Source organism: Pelobates fuscus, chromosome 7, assembly GCF_036172605.1.
Source record: "Pelobates fuscus isolate aPelFus1 chromosome 7, aPelFus1.pri, whole genome shotgun sequence".
Classification (NCBI taxonomy): Eukaryota; Metazoa; Chordata; class Amphibia; order Anura; family Pelobatidae; genus Pelobates; species Pelobates fuscus.
In genome coordinates, this window is record NC_086323.1 from 65,505,795 (window position 1) to 65,532,607 (window position 26,813).

Genomic DNA, 26,813 nt, shown 5'->3' on the forward strand with positions numbered 1-26,813 from the left:
TGGCTAACACAGGACACCCAATCTTGTACAGCCTCCGCTCGGAACCTTGACGCACCATCCTCCTCCAGCTTAGCTTCAGGCACCTCTCAAGATACCACTCACCCGCCTGCCGCCACCACCAAAACTAGCACCACAGCCGCTTTACTTGGTATGTCAGAGGAGTTATTCACACACCCGTTTGAAGAAAAGAGTGATGCGCAACCGTTATTGCTAGAGGATGTAGATAACAGGGATATGTCTCAGGCAGGCAGCATTAAACACATGGAGGTACGGTGTGATGATGATGTTGTACCCGCTGCTGCTTCCTTTTCTGAGTTGTCAGATACAAGCGAAGCGGTTGATGATGACGATGCGTCCATGGATGTCACGTGGGTGCCTGCTCGGCAAGAAGAAGAACAGGGCGAAAGTTCAGATGGGGAGACAGAGAGGAGGAGGAGGAGACGAGTTGGAAGCAGGGGGGGTCGTCGCAAGGAGCTAGTGGCACAGTCATGCATCGGCACCCGGGGTCAGCCCGACAGCACGCCAATCTGATAACTGGTCTGCAAAGCATGGTCAGGGCAGGTATATCACCTACACTGTGCATTGGGTAAACCTGCTGACGGCTGCCAAGCATGGAATGCGTGGCTCTGCCGAGGAGTTGGTGACACCGCCACGACTTGCAGGCAGGCCTGCTGCCAGAGTGGCAAAGTGCACTTGCAGAGGATGGCAGAGTACACGCTGAAGGCCTGACACCCAGACGCTTGCAGACAACTAACTGCTATTCAATCTATTACAGTGAAAAAAATGTTTTTGTTTTTAAATGCAAGCTTAAGCTATTGTGACACCAGATATGAGCGGTGGCACTGGGCAAGTGGGCACAGTATCCACTGTGAGCCTGACACAGAAGCTGGCAGGCATTCAACTGCAATTACATTACACAGAAAAAAAAAAGCAGCCTGATGTTCTAGCCCTAAAAAGGGCTTTTTGGGGTGCTGTCCTTACAGCAGAGATCAGATGAGTCCTTCAGGATTGTAGTGGACACTGAATACCCTAGTCTAGCTATCAATTTCCCTATCAAATGAGAAGCAGCTACACTTTCCCTCCTCTATCTAAGAATGCAGCTTCAAAATGAATCTAAAATGGATGCTGTACAGGAGGTGGGAGGGTCTGCTGCTAATTTGCTAGAATGTGTCTGCTGACCGTGAGGCACAGGGTCAAAGTTTACTCAATGATAAGTAACCAGAACCCGCCGTGGCGAATGCGAACACGCTATGTTCGCCAGGAACTATTCGCCAGCGAACAGTTCGGTACATCACTATTGCCAAATATAAATATTAAGTAAAAATCAAAGTAAGTGAACCATCAAAGCAATATGCTAACCATTAGTGAAAAATAAAGTGCCCAGTGATAGAACAAAAAGCAAGAATGCCGTTTTGCTTTTTGTTTTATCACTGGGCACTTTATTTTGATTATTTTTACTTTGATTTTTACTTCCGATCTTTCCTCCTATGTCGGTCTAGCAAGCTTAACAGGGAGAGAGGTTTTGATTGTTTAACTTTTTGCCAGTCTTTTACTGGTAATAGCATTTTTCATCTTTCTCCAATTGGCTATATTGTATATACCTATTTGGCCACCAAACAGGCTTTATTTGACTCATTTAAATAGCCCTTCATGCCTCTCACATAAGCTGACATTACCTTGACTCTCAGGTTCATTTGGTGCTATGTATACTGATTGACTACATAGTCTCTCTTTCCTTGCAGCAATCAATAGTTCTCACAGGGGCTGACGTGTGTTTGTATGTAGAGCCATATTTTAAAAAGCTAATTTTTATTGTGATGCCAGCCTTGTAAGACTTTGTACAATACTTATTTTGAGATAGGTTTACCATACAAGGTGTTTATTGTAGCGTATTGTATTTTTTTCTTTTAATACTGTTCTGCAGAATCTCAGAGGACATCTACTTCATGGTGAAAGATGAATGTGTGCTGAAGTCACTTTGCTCCCTCCCAGTTCAGGGTATAGCTGGGAACACTGTTAGACACAGTCCAAAGCATGGTACAACGCTCTTCAGAAAGTGCAGCAAGACTTATCAAGTAAGTAAAGGATGTTGACTGTCATATTACCTCAGCAGAGAGAGTTTTGATCCAGGTCCTCAACCATAGATCTGATAAGATGGCACAAGGGAGGAGGTTAACTTTCCTATAGAAATCCTTATGAATACCATCCACTAGGGTTAAGGAACTTTACTCCAAAATCGAATACGTTCAAGAAAGGGACACTCTTACCATCCAGCACTTCTCTTCTGCATAGGTTGCAAGAGCGAATATCATTCATCCTGACCGTTCCATATTGGTATCCAGTGAAAGAATTGTCAATTAAGTATAAAATAGAAGAAAACACACACACAAAAAATGCAACACTGTTAATTGAAGTTGTGCAAGTCACCAGTAGCCCCAAGAAATGTTGAAAACTGGTCTTATGATTTACGTTTAACTAATTAATCTTATGGGCAAATACTGGATAGTATGATCATGATCACATTTGGCTTAAAGACATATGTAATAGAGGTGCACACAAACGCAGAATCACATAGAATCCATAAATGGCTACGCACAAGATCCCATGACTGGCGTTGTACAAGATCGAAGTTCTTAACGGATGTTACAATTTCTATCCATGATGACTAACCCATGCAAAATATGGTCTTTTAATGTTAAGGGACTAAATAACCCTTCTAAAAATTGGATAGTGGTACAAGAAATGCACAGATCACAAGCAGCGGTCATATGCCTCCAAGAGACTAATTTTTGTATTCGCAATCCTCCCACGTTATATACTAAAAAGTACTCTCAGGCATGTCACGTGTATTCCCCAAATAAAACCAAAGGGGTCTCTATATTGTTCTACACAGATTAGGGTTTTCAACTAACTGCAAAATAGGCAGATGATTTTGGCAGTTTATTAATACTTGTGGTAACGCTGCATGGTTCCCCAATGACAATTGCCTCTTTGCATGTTCCTAACAAAGCGCAATTGTCCTTCTTACGTAAATCATTGAAAACAAATAACCTCGTTAGGGCAGGGCCACATTATAGTCTGCAGAGATTTTAATTGTACACTCAATCCAGACTTGGATATTAAACGAGAACAGAACAAACGCCCCACCCCCACAGCAGTACTGAGTAGGATCGTTTTTTCTAATTACATGTACATGATTTGTATGATACATGGTGTACAACATTACCAATGGAAAAATATTACCCCTTTTTTTCTCCAACACATCTAATGTACACTCTGAGAGCTATGCTTGGTAAACAAATCTTCCCTCCCAAACCCTTTAGATGTCTCCATAGATCAATGTATATGGTTTGATCACTCCCCAATCTTAGTTACACTCAGATGCTTACACCCAGCTTGTGGCGGGGGCAAATAAAGACTGAAATAAATCACCACAACTGTAACAGATTATTTTTTTTTGGGAGAACACAAATCGCTGATGTGCATATTGAATCACAATGGTTAACTCATAATGCGGTTATAAGTGATGAATTTATTAAACTTGGCTCTTCTCTGAAAAAAATTGCCTGCACAACCAGAACGTGCCTTCTCAAGGAACTGCAAACCTTGGAAGCGTTAAACAAACAAGCCCCTTCAAAAGCACTTTTACGCCAAATAGTAGAGAATCAAATTCAAGCTGTTAAACTCAGTCATTACACGCAAGGCAATAAAGCCGGGAAATTTTAAATATCTCGTTTTTAGTTTATTGTTAAACTGTGTAACCCAATGGATATGGTAAACGAACTAACCCTTTTTTATAACAACTTATATAACTGAAAAAACTAAATGATCCTACAGTGCATCAGCCCTCTTTAGACTGCATAAAAGACTTCCTCAATGACACAGACCCACCCATGATCACTCATCAGCATGCATGCACAAAGCCATGATCACCCTGCCCAAACACAAAGCCCCAGGTCCTGATGTACTGTCTGTTATATTAAACTAGCTCCTCTCCCATCTTACAAACTTGTATAATTATTTCAAACACACAGGCATATTGTCACATCCTGTTCTGTGGAGATGTCTGACCTTGGCTTCTGGTCTCCAGTACTCTTTTACAATTCTTCTCTAGTTTTTCTGGTTTTCTATTCTATGTGTGGTTTTCTTTATGCTGGGTTTTCTGGGTTCATTCCTTTGTTCCGTTCCTGGAATTCCCAGTCTCCTGGATTCCTTTAAATGTTTGTTTTTTGTTGCCACACCCATCCTTTGCCATTTATTCCTTTTTGTTTAAGTCTGTTCCTGCAGGCAGTGGTTTCATTCCTCTGCTCCTTTCTTTGCAGGTAAGTACTGTGTGCGTTTTATTGTTCATTTAGTCATGCATATCTAGGCAGTTAGGACCCACCGTAATTGGAGTAGTTTGGCGCAGTGGTGGGCTGCATACATCTTGTCCATTTATGTATGTCTAAATCTCCAATGTTTTACATATATAATACTTAGTTATGTCTCCTCTTGTTTTGCCTCGTATCTCTTGTCTTGTTTTATTTTGCCTTGTATTCCCAGTTCATGTTTCCCTCATGTCTTGTGTACATGTTCTGCTTTCTGTCCTGCTCCGGTTCTGGGTTGTCCCATCATCATCATCATCATCAACAGGTACTCAGGGGTACCGGTCTCCGTACCGCCACCCGTGACACATATACCACAAGAAATGGTAGAAACCGATGTACTTTTCCTACCGAAATCCAATAAAATGCCAACAGAATATGCAGGTTTTCACCCAATATCACTACTCAATGTGGATATCATATTGTACGCAAAACTCTTAGCAAGTAGATTGCAATGTATACTACCTGACATGGTCTTGATCAAGCAAGCAGGCTTTGTTCCAGAGAGACAGGTGGGAGACAACACCAGGCATTTTATAAATTGAATACACTGGACGAATCTCAATCAACAAGGGGTGAGCCTAGCATTAGACATGAAAAAGAGGTTTGATCGCCTAAACTGGGAATATATGAACGTTACACTGCTACAAATAGGGTTTTCAACCTAGTTTATTAGGAGCATCATGGCATTATATTCCTCCCCCTCAGCAAAAATATTTAACTCAGGCTTCCTATTTCAATCCTTTTTTTTTTTCTTTTTTATCAGGAATGGGACCCGGCAGGGGTGCCCCCTTTCACCATTATATTAATTCTCTGCCTAGAACCCCTGGTCAGACATATTAAATCTGGAACAAATATTTTGGTCTCAACACTCTGGCGGGCCTAAAATAAAAAAAAAATAAAAAAACACAATTGTAGAAATATATATCACTCTTTGCAGATATTTTATAACTCTTATTTATTGCGTACCCCTGTCCTAGAGTATAATTGATGCCCAAATCTATGAGAGCATCTATTTCTCAATTTGATAACATTAATATGGCAGAATTAAAGCAAAGTCAAGTTCTTTGCGACTCATCATCTGTCACAATCCTGCAGTTGCATAAGTGTTATAAGTAAATATTTTTAGTCATGTGAGCTCATAGCTTTGCATTTCAAGGTTTTAGGATAAAAAAAAAATAGCTTTTAAATGAACAGTATCTGATGTGCTTAAAACAAGGGCAATAGAGATAAAAGGAACGGGAGATGAAAAAAAAAAATAAATAAAACTCCTTATATAGTCAAGATTTATGCCAATTAATTCACTGCTTACAAATTCAGGTAATTTTAACATCTGGAAAGGACTTACTGTAAGCACTAACTGAATGAGCCATTAGAACATTTGCAGATATATTTGTCTTAAATTACTTTATTGGATTTTGCATTAGTATTTTTGTTACAAGTTGGCTGCATTCGAATGTGTGTTAAATTCTAAGTGCTTATATTAAGGAATAAACCTTGCCAAAAAAGAAATGGTTTGCATTTGACAGAAATATTGCAGAGCGATTGATTTAAAAGTACCAACACACATGCCAAAACATAAAAATGGAGAAAACACGTGAAGAGAGGTAAGTATCAGCATTTAGGAAGTTATCTGTATCAAGCCATAGGTTTTCCTTTATCCCTCGGATTAATAAACTAAGGACTTGTTTTAAAACCCGTTTCCCCAAATGTTTTTTTATAGAAATTACTTTCAAATAGGTATTTTCAGTGTTATAAATGTTGTACACAGCAGGTAGCTGTATGCATAAATATTACAAGAAAGTAGGTTGTACGTTCTAGGGCTGAGTGAGGATAGGAGTATAGAATCCAATGAATCTCTTAACAGGACCTGGCTTATAAAGGTACTGAGATTAGAACATCCATCAGTGGTGTATCCTGGTTTTGTGCTGCCCTAGGCAGGACAAAACTCAGGCGCCCCCCTCCCACCCACGCCACCCTCACCCAACCCTCCCCCCCACCCGCGCCACCCCCACCGAACCCTTCCCCCGTCCCGCCTTCTAAATACACACACACACACATTCACTGACAAATACGCATACACTAGGTAACAGAAACACACTCACTAGCAGACACACACACAGTCTAACAGACACACACTTACAGACACACACTGACATACACAGACACTAACACACACACACACAGACCCACACACATACAGACATACACACACACACATACAGACATACACACACACACACACACATACAGACATACACACAGACACACTAACAGACATACACACACTAACAGACATACACACACACTAACAGACATACACACACTAACAGACATACACACACTAACAGACATACACACACACAAACACACAAACTAACAGACACACACACAGACCCACTAACAGACATACACACACTTACAGACATACAAACACACTCAATCACTCACATATTTAATACATTTTTTTTTTTTTAATTTAACCCCCCCAGCCTCCTTACCTTTGGGAAAGCTGGGGGGGGGGGGGATATCTGTCTCCCTGGTGGTCCAGTGGCTGCTGGGAAGTGCGGGTAGGTGGGCGGCCGGCGAGGGAGCACTTCCTCTGAGCGGTCTGCTCAGCTCCCTCGCGCGCCGCAGAGTGATGCTGGGAGGCGGAGCCGGAATATGACGTCATATTCCGGCTCCCAGCCTCACTCTGCGGCGCGCGAGGGAGCTGAGCAGACTGCTCAGAGGAAGTGCTCCCTCGCCGGCCGCCCACCTACCCGCACTTCCCAGCAGCCCGCCGGCCGCCCAGCATGCCTTGTTAGCCGCAAGGCTAACAAGGCATTTGCCCTGGGCATTTGGGGGCGGCTTTTTTTGCCGCCCCCTGAAAAATGCCGCCCAAGGCAAATGCCTTGTTTGCCTCGCGGCAAATACACCCCTGACATCCATCACAGACTCTGTGGAGGGCAGGGTAGTTACGAGCCATGCACAGTGTAAGAAACAAAGTGCTTAGATCTAGCCTTGAATATGATTCACCATGAAGGAACATTGCAGTTTAAACATGACAGTCTTGACCCCTAAAGCACTTCAACTTTCTGAAATTCTTTGTGTGAAGAGTGTGTCTTTTCTCTCATTTTACAAAAATTGCAGATTTCAATGCATATTGACACTTTTATAAATTAACCTGGTTACAACCCCTGGCTGTCAGCCAGAAAACTGGTCCTGTTACTTTCTGGTTTGGTTAGCTCTGTGAGTTAAACCCAAGAGGCAGAAATTTCCCAGAGCATCTGCCTTGTAAAGACTTCTCATTGAGCTGCTTTGGGAAGTCTGTAATTGGACAGTCACATCAAGTCTGGACAGGGAAAGAGAAGGGGGACTTGCACAGGCTACAAGCAAGATAACTGCAACTTTTGCAAGCAATTTGTAGCTATAGAATAATAAAAAAATGCATCCACTACACTGACGCACACTCTCCATTCACTGCACTGACGCACACTCTCCATTCACTGCACTGACGCACACTCTCCATTCACTGCACTGACGCACACGCTGCATTCACTGCACTGACGCACACGCTGCATTCACTGCACTGACGCACACGCTGCATTCACTGCACTGACGCACACGCTGCATTCACTGCACTGACGCACACGCTGCATTCACTGCACTGACGCACACGCTGCATTCACTGCACTGACGCACACGCTGCATTCACTGCACTGACACACACGCTGCATTCACTGCACTGACACACACGCTGCATTCACTGCACTGACACACACGCTGCATTCACTGCACTGACACACACGCTGCATTCACTGCACTGACACACACGCTGCATTCACTGCACTGACACACACGCTGCATTCACTGCACTGACACACACGCTGCATTCACTGCACTGACACACACGCTGCATTCACTGCACTGACACACACGCTGCATTCACTGCACTGACACACACGCTGCATTCACTGCACTGACACACACGCTGCATTCACTGCACTGACACACACACTGCATTCACTGCACTGACACACACACTGCATTCACTGCACTGACACACACACTGCATTCACTGCACTGACACACACACTGCATTCACTGCACTGACACACACACTGCATTCACTGCACTGACACACACACTGCATTCACTGCACTGACACACACACTGCATTCACTGCACTGACACACACACTGCATTCATTGCACTGACACACACACACACTGCATTCATTGCAGGGGCGGGAGGCCAGGCAGGGGGTGGGGTGGGCGTGTGGGGCCCAGACCTTGTGCTTTGTCAGGGGCCTCAAAATTTCTGGTGGCGGCCCTGTATATTCTATACATATATACATATATATATACACACACACACACACACACACACACACACATACATACATATATATATATATATATATATATATATATATATATATATATATTAGGTTTTGAAAAATATTTCAGCACCTTTCACAAACAACCACACCAACCAATATTATATTATAATTACACGGTTCCACACTCACTATTGCCAAATGTATGCTTTATGTTCGTATGCATTTGACAAGACTTGGCCTTAATCGAAGTCACTACTCAGGCCACTCTTTCCGTTAGGGGCACCATCATCTGCTTCCTCCCATGACTTTCCAGCACATATCATCAAGGCAATGGGACGCTGGAAATCATCCGCTTATACATTATATATACACTAGAACCTGTTAAAGGGGTTCGTCAGGCATTTCGTGACTTATCCAAGTAATTTTTGAGGTATTGTAGAAAGAATAAAAATTTTGTATGGTACACTTCTTTTTGCCCTCTTTATTACAGGCCTACTGCATGGTTGGTTCTGGAACACCACAACCGACTGGAGTTATTAGCCATGATAGTTATTACTATTTATGTGTTATCTAACCCTCACAGTAGTGTTGTCGCGAACCCGAAATTTTCGGTTCGCGAATGGCGAACGCGAACTTCCGCAAATGTTCGCGAACCGCCATTGACTTCAATGGGCAGGCGAATTTTAAAACCAACAGGGACTCTTTCTGGCCCCAAAAGTGATGGAAAAGTTGTTTCAAGGGGACTAACACCTGGACTGTGGCATGCCGGAGGGGGATCCATGGCAAAACTCCCATGGAAAATTACACAGTTGATGCAGAGTCTGCTTTTAATCCATAAAGGGCAGAAATCACCTAACATTGACACCTGTCCTCAAAGCCCCTGATACACACTGACACAGAGCAGAATAGAGACCGGGGGTCTAGTAGCGTGGACACCCAGCACAGGTCGTTCTCCTTCAGCCTTTTTATACGAGGGTCCCTCAACAGGCAGGACAGCATGAAAGACCCCATTTGCACAAGGTTGGATGCCGAGCTACTCATTTCCCGTTCCTCCTCCTCACACAGAGCAGAATAGGGACTGTTCCCCCTACATAGGGTCACTTGGCAGATATTGATTGACACCTATCCTAATGATCCCTGATACACACTGACACAGAGCAGAATAGGGACTGTTCCTCCTACATAGGGTCACTTGGCAGATATGGATTGACACCTGTCCTCAAAACCCCTGATACACACTGACACAGAGCAGAATAGAGACTGTTCCCCGTCCTCAGAGACCATGATACACACTGACACAGAGCAGAATAGAGACCGGGGGTCTAGTAGCGTGGACACCCAGCACAGGTCGTTCTCCTTCAGCCTTTTTATACGAGGGTCCCTCAACAGGCAGGACAGCATGAAAGACCCCATTTGCACAAGGTTGGATGCCGAGCTACTCATTTCCCGTTCCTCCTCCTCACTGATGTCATTGAAGGTATGTTCTTCCCCCCAGCCACGTACAACACCACGGGTACCAGATAGGTGACAACGAGCACCCTGGGATGCCTGTTGTGTTTGGTCTTGCTCCTCCTCCTCAAAGCTACATTCCTCCTCTGACTCCTCTTCCTCACAATCCTCTTCCAGCGTTGCCGCAGGTCCAGCAAGCGATGCTGATAAGGCTGTTTCTGGTGGTGATGGTGACCACAACTCTTCCTCTTCCTCTTCCTCTTCACGCTCATCTACGGCCTGATCCAGCACTCTTCGCAGGGCACGCTCCATGAAGAAAACAAATGGTATGATGTCGCTGATGGTGCCTTCGTTGCGACTGACTAGGTTTGTCACCTCCTCAAAAGGACGCATGAGCCTACAGGCATTGCGCATGAGCGTCCAGTAACGTGGCAAAAAAATTCCCAGCTCCCCAGAGGCTGTCCTAGCACCCCGGTCATACAAATATTCATTAACAGCTTTTTCTTGTTGGAGCAGGCGGTCGAACATTAGGAGTGTTGAATTCCAATGTGTAGGGCTGTCGCAATTCAAGCACCTCACTGGCATGTTGTTTCGCCGCTGGATATCGGCAAAGTGAGCCATGGCCGTGTAGGAACGCCTGAAATGGCCACACACCTTCCTGGCCTGCTTCAGGACGTCCTGTAAGCCTGTGTACTTATGCACAAAGCGTTGTACGATCAGATTACACACATGTGCCATGCACGGCACATGTGTCAACTTGCCCAACTTCAATGCCGCTATCAATTTTTTTCCGTTGTCACACACCACTTTGCCGATATCCAGTTGCTGCGGAGTCAGCCACTTTTCCACCTGTGCGTTCAGGGCGGACAGGAGTGCTTGTCCGGTGTGACTCTCTGCTTTCAAGCAAGTCAAACCCAAGACGGCGTGACACTGCCGTATCCGGGATGTGGAAAAGTACCTGGGGAGCTGGGGGGGTGCCGTTGATGTGGAGCAAGATGCAGCAGCACAAGAGGAATCAGCCGAGGAGGTTATGGAAGAGGATGAAGTAGGAGGAGTAGAGGAGGTGGCAGCAGGACTGCCTGCAAGTCGTGGCGGTGTCACCAACTCCTCTGCAATGCCACGCATTCCTTGCTTGTCAGCCGTCAGCAGGTTTACCCAATGTGCAGTGTAGGTGATATACCTGCCCTGACCATGCTTTGCAGACCAGGTATCAGTGGTCAGATGGACCCTTGCCCCAACACTGTGTGCCAGACATGCCATGACTTCCTTTTGCACAATCGAGTACAAGTTGGGGATTGCCTTTTGTGAAAAGAAATTCCGGCCGGGTACCTTCCACTGCGGTGTCCCAATAGCTACAAATTTTTTGAACGCCTCAGACTCAACCAGATTGTATGGTAAAAGCTGGCGGGCTAATAGTTCGGACAAGCCAGCTGTCAGACGCTGGGCAAGGGGGTGACTTGGTGACATTGGCTTCTTATGCTCAAACATGTCCTTGACAAACACCTGACTGTGGGCAGATGAGCGGGAACTGCTCAAGGCGGGAGACGGAGTGGCGGATGATTGAGAGGGGGCAAGGAGGACAGCAGTGGTTGACATGGCTGAAGATGCTGGACCAGGAGGAGGATGGCGGCTTAGAGTAGGCGTGCTGCTTGTACTCATGTGTTGATCCCATAGGCGTTTGTGATGTGAGATCATGTGCCTACGCAAAGCAGTTGTACCTAGGTGGGTGTTGGATCTCCCACGACTCAGTTTCCTTTGGCACAGGTTGCAAATAGCATCGCTGTTGTCAGAAGCAGACACACAAAAAAAATGCCACACTGCTGAGCTCTGCAATGACGGCATTCTGGTGGTGGACACAGCATGCGTTGATTGGCGTGCTGTCGGGCTGACCCCGGGTGCCGATGCATGCTGTCTGACTGTGCCACTAGCTCCTTGCGACGACCCCCCCCTGCTTCCAACTTGTCTCCTCCTCCTCCTCTCTGTCTCCCCATCTGAACTTTCGCCCTGTTCTTCTTCTTGCCGAGCGGGCACCCACGTGACATCCATGGACGCATCGTCATCATCAACCGCTTCGCTTGTATCTGACAACTCATAAAAGGAAGCAGCAGCGGGTACAACATCATCATCATCACACCGTACCTCCATGTGTTTAATGCTGCCTGCCTGAGACATATCCCTGTTATCTACATCCTCTAGCAATAACGGTTGCGCATCACTCATTTCTTCAAACGGGTGTGTGAATAACTCCTCTGACATACCAAGTAAAGCGGCTGTGGTGCTAGTTTTGGTGGTGGCGGCAGGCGGGTGAGTGGTATCTTGAGCGGTGCCTGAAGCTAAGCTGGAGGAGGATGGTGCGTCAAGGTTCCGAGCGGAGGCTGTACAAGATTGGGTGTCCTGTGTTAGCCAGTCAACTATGTCCTCAGAACTTTTCAAGTTCAGGGTACGTGGCTTCTGAAAACTGGGCATTATTCTAGGGCAAAAGGGAATCACAGCACCACGACCACGACGGACCCTGCGGGGTGGCCTGCCTCTGCCTGTCATTTTTTGGGGGATTAGTGGTACTATGCGTGCAAGCTACTGTGAGACCAGATATGATTGGCAATGTGAACTGTAACAGTTCTGCAGAGCACACACTGTAGGCCTGACACAACCGCTTGAAGACAAGTAACTGCTATTCAATCTATAGCAGTGAAAAACAAATTTTGGTTTTAAAAGCAAGCTATAGAGACACCAGATATGATTGGCAATGTGCACTGGAACAGTTCTGGAGAGCACACGCTGAAGGAAGGACTGACAGAGCCGCTTGAAGGACACTGACTGGCTGCTATTAGCTTACACTGGAAACCTTTTTTCTTTGTAAAAGCACGCTATAGAGACACCAGATATGAGTGGCAACGGTCAAAGTACGCTGGCACAGGTCTGCAGTGCACACGCTGAAGGAGGCCTGACACCAAGACGCTTGCAGACAACTAACTGCTCTTCTATTACAGTGAAAAAAAATTATTTATTTTTAATCTAAAGCTTAAGCTATTGTAAAAACAGATATGAGTGGTGGCACTGACTGTGCAAGTGGGCAAGGCATCTAGCCTGACACAGAAGCTGGCAGGCAGGCAACTGCTCTTCTATTACAGTGAAAAAAATTAATTTAAGCTATTGTAAAAACAGATGAGTGGTGGCACTGGGCAAGTGGGCACAGTATCCAATGTGAACCTCACACAGAAGCTGGCAGGCAGGCACCTGCAATTACATTACACAGAAAAAAATTAAAAAAAAAGCAGCCTGATGTTCTAGCCCTAAAAAGGGCTTTTTGGGGTGCTGTCCTTACAGCAGAGATCAGATGAGTCCTTCAGGATTGTAGTGGACACTGAATACCCTAGCCTAGCTATCAATATCCCTATCTAATCAGCAGCAGCTAAACTTTCCCTCCTCTCACTAAGCATGCAGCTTCAGAATGAATCGAAAATGGATGCTGGGATGGAGGTTGGAGGGTGTGGAAGGGAGGGAGTGCTGCTGATTGGCTGGAATGTGTCTGCTGACCGAGAGGCACAGGGTCAAAGCTTGCCCAATGATGACGAATAGGGGGCGGATCGAACTGCGCATGTGTCAGCCTGCCGTGGCGAACGCGAACACGCTAAGTTCGCCGGGAACTGTTCGCCGGCGGACAGTTCGGTACATCACTACCTCACAGCAATATTGCTCCGACCACATACATATATATATATTCATTCAACTTTTCACCTTTTATAATTCACTACTTCAACTAAAGAAAAAAAAAAAAAAAGAAAAAAGAAATCCCACTATTCTAAATTCAATATAGTGGATGAACACTTGTGTACATCTCCAGTACAATATTACCATCTTTGCATCATTCCTTCCTTCCATTTTCAGTCATGTTATCCAGGAAGCCACTTGATTCAGAGCTACAAATTTTCTATTTTACCAGCACACCCCCCACTAGACATAATAGATATTACTTAGAGTGATGTGGGCATTATTTTAATCTATAAAACAATTCAGCACCACTTAGATGAGTCTCAATAAAAAAAAAAAAAAATATTGTTTGGAGTTGGCCAGTAGCTCGTTTACCACCAAACCTGTACTTGGGTCTTGCAATAATGTTTAAAAGTAACAGGCTATTTCTGTGTTACTAAAGGATTCTCAATAAAGGCATTACAAGAAACACTATAGAGAGTTAGGAACACAAACATGTATAGTGTTAAAACCACATTTAAAGGGACTCTCCAGTGCCAAGAAAACAATCCTTTTTCCTGGCACTGCAGGTCCCCCTCCCTCCCACCACCCATCCCCGGTTGCTGAAGGGGTGAAAACCCCTTCAGTGACTTAACTGAGACCACCGCCGATGTCCCTCGGCGGTGGTTTCGGGTCGCCGTCACTCCTCCCCTTCATCACGTCAGCATGCGCATTAGAGCTCTCCATGGGAAAGTATTTAAAATGCTTTTCAATGCTTTCCTACGGGGAATTGAGTAACGTTGGAGGTCCTCACACCGACTCCACGGCGGACATCAGAAATTATTTCAGCCAATCAAATGCTTTCCCATAGGAGGCAGGGCAGAGCCAAAGTCAGACTGACCAATCAGCATCTCCTCATAGAGATGCATTGAATCATTGCATTTCTATGGGGAAAGTTCAGTGTCTCCATGCAGAGGTGGAGATGCTTAACGTCAGTGCTGCACACTGAGCAGCACTGACCCAGGAAGAACCTCTAATAGCCATCTGATGCGTGGCCACTGGAGATGTCCCTAGGTTAGGCTTCCCCAAACTCTGGCCCTCCAGATGTTGCTGAACTACAACTCCCATGATTCTCAGACTATTTCACTCATAGAATCATGGGAGTTGTAGTTTAGCAATATCTGGAGGGCCGGAGTTTGAGGAAGCCTGCCCTAGGCTTTAATGGAAATTTATTTTCTCTGAAAAAACGTTTTACAGCAAAATCCTGCAGGGACTGACTATACTCATCAGAACAACTTCATTAAGCTGCAGTTGTTCTGGTGACTATAGTGTCCCTTTCAGGAAATGTAAACAGTAAAAACGATGCTTGGATTAATTTACATGACACTTTAGATTTGTAGGAAAAATATTTTAACTTGCCATGTGCAGATGTTGCACATTGGTACGTTTAAAAGTTTTATTAGATTATTTTACCTAGATTGCAAAGATCAAAATACTTAAAATGTTATTTCATTTATAAGCCAACATTTTAGCCGGTGAAGGTTACCTCTATCAAGACTCGCAAAATACAAACTGTTCAATTAGGTTGACATAGCAGAATTAACTAAGTCAACAAGTCCAGATAACACAAATAGTAAATTATTCAATTCACCATTTGAATTTTTTTTTTTATGAATTGGCAGTCAAAAAACAAAACAAAAGAAACACAAAATAGCATTGAAAAACAACTTAGAGAAAATAACCATAGATCCTTAACCCCTTAAGGACGGAGGACGGTTCAGGACCGTCATCGTCATTTTTGCATTGCCGACCGAGGACGGTCCTGAACCGTCCTAACGGTCCAATGTACTTACCCGATCGCCGTCGTTCCCCCGGCGGCGATCGGCGGTGCTCCCGGTGTGGGGAGACTGCCTGCAGCCCAGACAGTCTCCCCATGGCGGTTTAGGACCCCTGTGGCCATGTGATCGCCCAACAGGGCGACCACATGGTCACAATAGGTGTCCTAGTCTCTGCCTGCAGGGGGACTGTCTGTGCTGACAGGCAGTCTCCCTGCTTAGTGTAAAATCATAAAAAAAATAAAGTTTAAAGTTAATAAATAAAAATAATAATTATATATGTGTATATATATATGATATATAGACGTATATTATATATATATATATATAATATACGTCTAAATATCATATATATATAATGTCATACATATATATATATATGTACATAATATGTACATATATTAATATAAAAATACACTTATAATTAAATTACACACATGTATATATATAATAACTATATATATTGTATATATATTATTATAAACTACAAATAATAAGTAATTTAAATGAAACTAAAAAAATTAAAAATAATAATAAAAATTTAAAAAAAATTATATATCTATACGAAATTTTATTATTAATATATATATATATATATTTATATCAAAATACACTTAGAATGAAATTGTATATATATCTATGTATATATAAATAAATAAAAAGAATGCGAACTATTCATATGTCCATATACAAAATTACATAAATAATTATATAAATATACACGTAGACTTCAAATATATAAATATGCATATATATTTAAATTCTACGTGCGTATTTATGTAATATTTTTACATAATTAAGTTATTTTATTGATTGCAATTTAAGGGACCTGCCTGCCAACCCAGGCCGAAAGTCCAGAGAATGTAATTTGCTATCACTGTATTTTACCCTGTAACGTTCTACGACACCCTAAAACCTGTACATGGGGGGTACTGTTTTACTCGGGAGACTTCGCTGAACACAAATATTAGTGATTCAAAACAGTAAAACATATCACAGCGATGATATTGTCAGTGAAAGTGACTTTTTTTTGCATTTTTCACACACAAACAGCACTTTTACTGATGATATAATTGCTGTGATACATTTTCCAGTTTTGAAACACTAATATTTGTGTTCAGCAAAGTCTCCTGAGTATAACAGTACCCCCATGTACAGGTTTTATAGCGTTTTTGAAAGTTACAGGGTCAAATATATGGGTCATATTTTTACATTGAAAATGGCCAGGTTGGTTACGTTGCCTTTGAGAGCGTATGGTAGCCCAGGAATGAGAATTACCCCCATGATGGCATACCATTTGCAAAAGTAGACAACCCAAGGTATTGCAAATGGGGTATGTCCAGTCTTTTTTAGTAACCACTTAGTCACAAACACTGGCCAAAATTAGCGTTCAATTTAGTTTTTTACTTTTTTCACACACAAACAAATATGAACGCTAACTTTGGCCAGTGTTTGTGACTAAGTGGCTACTAAAAAAGTCTGGACATACCCCATATTGAATACCCTGGGTTGTCTACTTTAAAAAAAATATGTACATGTGGGGTGTTATTTAGCGATTTATGACAGATAATAGTGTTAGAATGTCACTATTGATACATTTTAAAAATATAGATTTTGAAACCGCAATATCCTACTTGTACCTATAGCCCTATAACATGCAAAAAAATAGCAAAAAGCATGTAAACACTGGGTATTTTTAAACTCAGGACAAAATTTGGAATCTATTTAGCAGTTTTTTTCATTCGCTTTTGTAGATGAGTAAAAGTATTTTTTTCAATTTTTCCATCATATTTTTTCATTTTTTAAAAATTAAATTACATGAGATTATATAAATAATGGTATGTAAAGAAAGCCCCTTTTGTCCTGAAAAAAACAATATATAATTTGTATGGGAACAGTAAATGAGAGAGCGGAAAATTACAGCTAAACACAACCACCACAAAAGTGTCAAAAAGATGCCTGGTCGCAAATGTACAACATCGCAAAAAAAGTCCGGTCCTTAAGGGGTTAAACAATGGAATCAAATATCCACTGGACACAAGTCTGGAACACGCCCATTCAAACATTTCTGGCACTCTACAGATGATCAGGACATACAGGCCAGTTCCCACAGAACCAATTTCCTGTCACAGAAACAATCGAGGGACTCATTAAATGAAATTGGAATATTTTATCCAAAGACAACCTTTTGCCTGCAAGATATTACTTTACATATACATATATATATATATATATATATATATATATATATATATATATATATTTCCCCTTTTTCAGAACGAACTATGTCCTACAAAAAAAAAAAAAGTGACGTAAAAGGAGTAGTCCAGACTGTTTATAAAAACAAAAAAACTTTTCTAGTGTCACAGGCTCATCATACATTACACCGAAATATACGAAATATAGGTGAGCTTGAACATAGAGGCTATTTATAATGGTTATCATGTGGCTGTGAGCTTTTGAGTCAGGGAAGGATCCAGACCCCAAACGTGGGAGAGGCACTTCAAAATTTGTGACGGTTTCTAAAAAATAAAAGATACAAATGGACACACATCTTCATAATACAGATACACAAACTTACATTGACCTACACACATGCCATTTCTGAGAGATCAACTAAATATCCTTTAACCTGTGTGTGTAGCAGGTCTACAGTCTTTTTTGTGTGAATGCAGAAAGAATATATGGAAATATAAAATGTTTATTGAGTCCTGCCCATTTAGAATTATGCATTACCACTACTAGAATGCATATGTAACCATATAAAACAAATCGTTAAAGGTTTACTCCACTGTCCATGACCACTTCTGCTTTTAGAAGTGGTCATGGATGAAGGAATCTTTAGGTCTAGCTTTCTGCTTGAAACGCTGCACAAAGTTAATTTTGTTACTTTTGTGCCAGGGGTTAGTTGCACCTATGGCACACGTGACTTTGGCAACCACAAATCCTATCCTGGACATCTGTCATCAGCACATACTACACACTGGCAATAGATGTATTAAGCTTCTATCATTGCAGACAGCACTTGCAAAGGGAAGTCCCTCCCTCTACCCACTGCATGACATGCGCATAGTTATCCCTTAGGCATAGTATGATAACCCCACAAAACGTTATCCAGTAAGACACGGACACGGTAATTGGTAACTAGTAACTGGTCTACATCACTCTTCATATACCTGACCATCTCCCTCTGAAGTATAAGACCCAGATGATTCCCCCCCAGCATGAATCAAAATAAAATTTGGAAAAATTTCAGACAGTGGGGTTTGCCTAACTAACTTCCCTCCAACCAAAACACAGAAAACAAAACCACAATAATGTAACCTGGTCCCTCAAAAAGCCCAGCTGTTGTCCATGGCACTGAACTGCAGCTCTCTACTGTGCCCAGACTGTGTAGGAGTGACCCATCAACGAGGCGACAAACCCGGAGGGGAGAAATCAACACAATATAACCCCAACCCACCCCATATTAACACCAACCGATCGGGCCGCAAGTAGCAGAACCGAATCAGCTCCTACCTCCCAATCTTTTTCACCAACTCGTCCCCAAAACCTAAGCGCACAGCCTCCAATCTGGAAGAAGTGCATACCGAATTGCATCAGATCCAAGCCCATAGGCCTAATACCCAATTGGAAAACCCGTGAAATAGGACCCATCCTCATGTACATAAGAAATCCCTATCCCCCAACCTAACCCTTAACCCCTTAAGGACCAAACTTCTGGAATAAAAGGGAATCATGACATGTCACACATGTCATATGTCCTTAAGGGGTTAAACACAGAAGTTCAGTAAACAGGACACAATTCCAACCCCTGTAATGAAAACTAGGTAACTTCACAATCTTTACAAAACACATTGATTTTAGAATAATGTAAACGTCTGGTGCCCCTATTATGACATAACTCAACAACATCTGCCAGTTAAACTCCACTACCACTGAACTGGTTACCACTAACCAATTACCCGATCCAAAAAGGCCTGAATAACACAAATGCAAAACGCCACTGTTTATCAAGTTACTCCATAGCGAGAAAAGCACACCCCCAATATGTCCCCAGTCAGACCTTGTAATACCTTGAAGGACAATTGCATCCTAGTATCCTTAGATCTCTTACCCTTCCAAAAAACTTTCAAGACCTGTTGAACCAAGAAGTGCTTGGCAATATCCTCCCACCAATTCATCTTAAAAAGGAAAACCAGCATTGCCATGTTATGGTCTACCACAGAAGGGGAGGCCCCTTTGGAGAACAACCAACACAGAAACAAAACCAATGTAATTAACCTCACCTCAGGTGATGGATGCACCCCAGCCCGCTACCTTGTTTCATGCACTCCAGACCTTAATATAGGTCACCCAGGTGCCTGGCACCAGACACTCACTTATGAATTCTCCAAGCCTAATTCTACCGGCAAGCATCAGAGGGACTGACACACATAAAATCATCAAGGTAATATACTAAGAATTTACTGCTGGCCTCTTCCTGAACCACCTTGTAAAATTTTCTTAGTTTCCTTCTTCTTTTCTTCAGTTGGTTGATATACACGTCTTTTGTATATATAGTCTTGGGCCAATGGCTCGCAACATTAATATACATCTATATTAATGAAAAGTACTAATACGCAATTTGACATAGTTTCTTCAGGTTTATTCTTAGTTACTGATACATAATAAAACAAAGGATGTTACAGGATAATGGACGTTCAACAGCAGATGGTAATTGCTGGACTCCAGAAGGGAGAGTTACATCGTTGTACAGGAAAGAGAGCCAAGAGACCTTGTGTCCCTTTGTTCAGTTAACTATATAGATCTGACCATAATGACATCAGACTATAACTCTAGCCATATAAGGACAAAACCCCCAACTTACATTCCAGACCTCTCAGACAAAGAAAGACTTGTGACTTATACCATCTGTTACTTATGTCAATCCACACATCCATATATAATCAATAGAAACATAGAATATGCAATATTCTACACACCTACTCTATGAAAGTGCTGACATTATCAAAGAAAGCACAAGAGATAGGTCTATAAAAAGCTTTCAATTGAAAAAACTGCCCAGTAAATGATGGCAATTAGGGCAATGAATAAAAAGAAAATAAAAATTTTTTACATCGGCCTTCACCAACAAAGACTTGTGACCTGTCCTCTTAACCAACTCGACTGCGTGATCAAATGATGTCTAAGAAATCGAGCACAAGCCCCGACCATTGTCATCATTCACGGATCACCGTTTGGAATAGGACAAGATGGTGAATCAGCCAGTACTTACCAGCTTCCCTAGCTGAACCTCCTAGAGCAACTTATCCCTCACTATTTCAAGAAATTCGGAAACGGACTTTAAATTGAAGTTGCGCCGAACCACTTCCGCTTCCTGAAAGGGAATACATTATTATTATTTTTATTTTTTTTAAATCTGTGTGCAAAGCCGTCCCACAATAGCGATGCATAACCCTGGTTAGCATAACGGCTTAGCCTTGGTAATATCGCGCCTAACTTCAGTGGCATTAGTGCCAGAGGAAGTGGACGCGGCACTGGCTGTTCCACCAACGGAAGCTGCATTACCTTTTTTGAAGCATCTGTTGTAGCTGTGTGCTTCCCCGCAGCCGGAACACTCATGGTTGAATTTACAGGCACTTTCTTTTTTACACTGGCTCTCCTTAAAGAGCCAGCAATATCCCATTTAACGGACGGCCAATGGGGTATAAGGCACTCCTGTGCTGGCCCCGACTGAAAAGGCGCAGCTTTCTGCACCATCATTAATTTAATCCTGACAGATAGGTCCATCTGGTCCCACAGCAGTAGCCAATAAACGCGGTCTACATTGCTAATCATACCTTCACCAGGCTAGCTCCCATAGGTATGTTACGCCTGCCATTTCCCATCCAAACAACATAATGGAGAACAAAGCTCTGGCGACTTTTCCCCCTGATGCTTGCAAATATGCAAAAATGCCCTTAACCAATTTCCAAAAAAACATAGATATCTTCCAATACCTTCACCTTTTTTCCTCCTCATTTTTGGAGTCCTTCCGATCTTCCTCTTTCAAGTCTATATATTCCTCCAGTGGGAGGAGAGAATATATTTAAAGGAACTCTCCATGCCATACCCTTTTTTAATATGTGTTTAAGATGACAATCCAAGGACGCCATGTAAGATACATGAACATTCTGTCTAGCTACATAAGGAAGGCAACCTGACAACTCTGCCCTGTCACACCACTAAATTCCCAGACACCACTACCACATCCCCCACACTTTCGTCTACATCCATAACTACTGATGGACCTGACTGCAGATCACATACTTGGTCAAAGCTTGCACCCCTACTGACCCTTGTGCCCCATGAGTTGAAGATTTTAAACCCTCAAAAAGGTTCCCTGAATGTGACGCTAGTTGATCTGGCTAGGAGTTGGGGGAATGAGACATGAATGGAGGGGATTAGGGAGGAAATGAGACACATGGAACAGAGGGACTGGTGATGGACACAAAGAGACAAAGAGAGGCTGGGGGAGAAAGACACACAGACACGGGCTGGGGAAACGGCAAAAGACAGACATGGGCTGGGAAAGGTGCAAAAAATACACAAAAGAAATTAAAGAGGGGATTAAGGGACACACAGTAAAGATGCTTCACAGGGAGGGGGTGGCAAAATGCATCTTCACCTGTGTGTAGCTAAAAATCTTTGCACTGGCCCTGATGGTGCCTCTCTCTGTCACAGCCAGCCCACCACCTTCCAACAGTGTTTCAATACCTGCAAAACAAAAGAGAAATCTACCCAGACCAGAAGACAACACGTCTGTAAAGATTTATTAGAATGTACGGTCATCCAGATGGGCATGCGTGCGCGCACACACACACACCTGTCCCCACTGTGCCCATTAACCAATCAGCTAGCTGGTGAGAATGGTCCAATCAAATGCTTCTTTGAGAAGTATTTGATTGGATCACGTTAGTGGAGTGATGTGGTGTGATATTGGGATGGGTTGAAGTAATCTTTTAAGTATTTGCAAAGATTACACATGTGATTTGATTGGAAATTTATGATCAAGTTTTTAGTGGAAAGAAAATTGACAAACTTTACAGCCATGTAGGCTCTGCCACTTACCTTAAAGTGTGCTATATTGCCTTGTTTAGCATCCTATGTACATTGAAATATTAAAAATATCAGCATGAGAGTGGCACAGTAATGACACTTTGTTTAAAAAGAAGTATCTGCCATTTTTGTGCGGTTTAGAAAGCCAGACATCATTACAGCCCCAGGTTTAGTGCTATACACAACACAGCAACAAACCTAAGGTTAAAGGGAAACTCCAGTGCCAGGAAAACAATCTGTTTTCCTAGCACTGGAGGTACCCTCTCCCTCCCACCCCCCAATCCCCAGTTACGGAAGGGGTGAAAACCCCTTCAGTCACATACCTGAGGCAGCAATGATGTCCTTCGTCGCTGTCTCCTCCTCCGCGCCGCTCCTCCTTCTGATTCCATCGGCCGGTGGGCGAGACTGATCCCGCCCACCGGCCGAGGAGACCTAATGCGCGGCAATGCCGCGCATGCGCATTAGGTCTCCCCATAGGAAAGCATTGAAAACGAATTTCAATGCTTTCCTATGAGGAAATGAGTGACGCTGGAGGTCCTCACACAGCGTGAGGACGTCCAGCGACGCTCTAGCAAGGAAAATCCTTGCTAGAAAGCAGGAAGTGACCTCTAGTGGCTAGACAGCCACTACAGGTGGAGTTAACCCTGCAATGTAATTATTGCAGTTTATAAAAAACTGCAATAATTACAGTTGCAGGGTTAGGAGTTGGTACCCAGACCACTCCAATGGGCAGAAGTGGTCTAGGTGCCTGGAGTGTCCCTTTAAGGTTTTTCCTGACTGAGAATCACCAGAATTACTTTCCACCTGAATGTAGTTGCACCAACCTAGAGTTCCTCATAAAGAACTCCAAGTACAAAGACAACTTTAGCTTAAAAGGCACACTAAGCTGCCCAAAAGAAAACTAAAATAACTGTTTAGTAGATAGCCCCGAATGAAAAGATGCTTGTAAACATCTTGCAAAAGTTGCAAATCTGAAGCCTTCTAACCCCGCCCAGACTTTTTGTTGCTGACCGATCACACACTTCCCAATGTAGCTCACTGAGAAATCTTTGCAAGGCAGTTTCTCTCTTCACAGCTTAATGATTACGAAGAGCAAAATTCACTTTTAATGTATGCCTGCACGACCCTGGGATTTTTGAGCCAGTGTGCAAGGACTGGGAGGAAGAAGAAGTCCCAGATTCCATTTCAAAGTCATTATTTCAGGATTCTGTTCTGCCGCCCCAGGTTTGCACTCAGATGCCTAGTTCTGGGTAAAATATAAAAAAAAACAAAGTCTCCAATAAGCACAGCACAAGCTCATCATTAGCTCTGCTTGTGCTGAGCAAAATAAACAGAGCGTTTCGGTTTATAATTGTGCTCTTCAGAGACAAAACTTTCAGGTAGGCTGACCGGCGCACAAATTTCATTTGAGCGGCATTGACCATTCGCGCACCATATTATCAGTCGTATATTGTGTTATTAGCATTGCCTCTACTGCACTCCACCCATTCTTTCTGCATTTTTAATATCCTATCTATACCATTAACTCATTGTTGGACACTGCTTGACATAGTCTCCACTTCAAAAAGATATACTAGATGTCATGGAAACAAAACACAAACAAATCTACTATATAAATAAACTACCAAAACATATTAAAACTTACTAGAGCATATTCACACAGCAAATAGCAGTAAAATGTAAAACTACATCTAATAGTTTAGTCTGTTTAACCCCTTAAGGACCAAACTTCTGGAATAAAAGGGAATCATGACATGTCACACATGTCATGTGTCCTTAAGGGGTTAAGCAAACTACAAATGCAACTTGGTGAGTATGCTACCCAGTTCAAATATTTTGACCAATCATTAGTACATTTTTTTACGCTTCACAGTTTAGTGAATAGATCATTAATCTGGATATTAAAAAAATATAGGACTTACCTATAATTGTAACTGAAGATGATGTTTTTACAGATACCGGACTTATATCCATTTCCAATGTAGACTCTTTATCTGTGTAAGCTTGTTGTTGAAACTTCCTCAAAATTTATATTTTTGACAAAAATGTTTTTTTTCACTATGAACGTCAGAGGATTACAGGACAGTCTCATTCGTTAAAAACACACAGAGTATTTAAATTCCACGAAGATTCAATAACAATCCTCTAACTTCTGTTAAAATCAAAACATACTTTGGATTTGTAACTGTTGTTCCTGTTTATGTAGGAAGGAACTTCATATAACATTACCCAGAATGCTTAGAATGCAACAGAAAACGAAACTGGCCAAATCAGCCTATTTTCTATGTCTAGCACAGGCTTGTGGCTTGGGGCTTACCAAATTGAACTTTAACTTAAGCATTTAATTGTTGTGTAATTAACCCTTTCACTGGCAGGGCAGGCAAAATGGGTCTCTCTCTGAAAGGGTTAAACAAGGGCACACTTATTTTTCTGGCCAGAAAAAAGTGCAAAAAGAGAAAGGACGTAAGCCTGCATTAATCCAATTTTAGAATTCAGCTTAGGTCATTCTAAATGAAAACAGCTGTGGGACATTCCATAACAAAAAAAAAAAAAAAAACCTTTAGGAAATAAGATGACAAAACAGTGGAGAAATATGAAACAAGTTGTTACATTTTCATTGAATTGTTTTTACTTGAACGTTAATACGCATGCAACTTTCACTGGTGTAACATGAAGTGTTTCAAGGGACACTATAGTCACCTGAACAACTTTAGCTTAATGAAGCAGTTTTGGTGTATAGAACATGCCCCTGCAGCCTCACTGCTCAATCCTCTGCCATTTAGGAGTTAAATCCCTTTGTTTATGAACCCTAGTCACACCTCCCAGCATGTGACTTGCACAGCCTTCCATAAACACTTCCTGTAAAGAGAGCCCTATTTAGGCTTTCTTTATTGCAAGTTCTGTTTAATTAAGATTTTCTTACCCCCTGCTATGTTAATAGCTTGCTAGACCATGCAAGAGCCTCCTGTATGTGATTAAAGTTCAATTTAGAGATTGAGATACAATTATTTAAGGTAAATTACATATTTTTGAAAGTGAAACCAGTTGTTTTTTTCATGCAGGCTCTGTCAATCATAGCCAGGGGAGGTGTGGCTAGGGCTGCATAAACAGAAACAAAGTGATTTAACTCCTAAATGGCAGTTAATTGAGCAGTGAAATTGCAGGGGAATGATCTATACACTAAAACTGCTTTATTTAGCTAAAGTAATTTAGGTGACTATAGTGTTCCTTTAATTTATTAAATAGCGGATAATTGAAACAGTATTTGCAAATTTAGGCCATAATCACTAAACTTGAAATACTTTCCACTCCAGAATAACTATTGTTCCAACTCACCTTTTCTGTCCTAAAATGTCCTATTTCCTTATTCATTTCATACTGTAGTAATTGAAACCCCAGGTTAGAAATCAAGTAGTAATATCAATTGAAAATGGTGATCATTTTCAAAATACTTTAGATCCTTGAAGCATTTTCAGCTGCAGAACTCATGTTTCATTAGCAGAGCCAGTCGCCAGCCCCACAATTATTTGCAAAAAAATACTGCATTACTGTGAATTAATTACATTAGCCTTAAAGGGACACTATAGTCACCAAACAACTTTAGCTTAATTAGTCATTTTGGTGTATAGATCATACACCTGCAGTCTCACTGCTCAATTCTCTGCCATTTAGGAGTTAAATCACTTTGTTTATGCAGCCCTAGTCACACCTCCTCTGCATGTGACTTACACAGCCTTCCTAAACACTTCCTGTAAAGAGGCATCTAATGTTTACACTTACCTTATTGCAAATTCGGTATTTGTATTCACTTTTGACCACATGCCTGACCGCAAGATGAGGGACATCGATCTCCCCATCAGTCCTTGAAAAAACACAGCACCCACTGCATGTGTTGAAAGGGGCATTGTTTGATTTCCCCCATGTATCTGTCCATCCCATCCCACTTTGCATTTGCACGGTTTTCCCAATGACTGGTTAAGGCTTGCAAAGCATCCAACCTTAACAATAAGTTGTAGTGGTTATGGTGCTTGGAAAATCTGTTCAATATGA

At 42.3% G+C, this 26,813-nt stretch overlaps 1 protein-coding gene across 1 annotated transcript in view; it reads right to left on the reverse strand.

Annotated features, from left to right (window-relative positions):
* LOC134569373 (uncharacterized) overlaps positions 1-24,881 on the reverse strand; it is a 394,137-nt gene extending 369,256 nt beyond the window's left edge. Inside the window, exon 1 of the mRNA XM_063428361.1 lies at positions 24,686-24,881. Coding sequence (XP_063284431.1) covers positions 24,686-24,737 — 52 coding nt within the window. The 5' untranslated portion in view covers positions 24,738-24,881. The remainder of the gene's footprint in view (positions 1-24,685) is intronic.
* Positions 24,882-26,813: the final 1,932 nt, after the last annotated feature.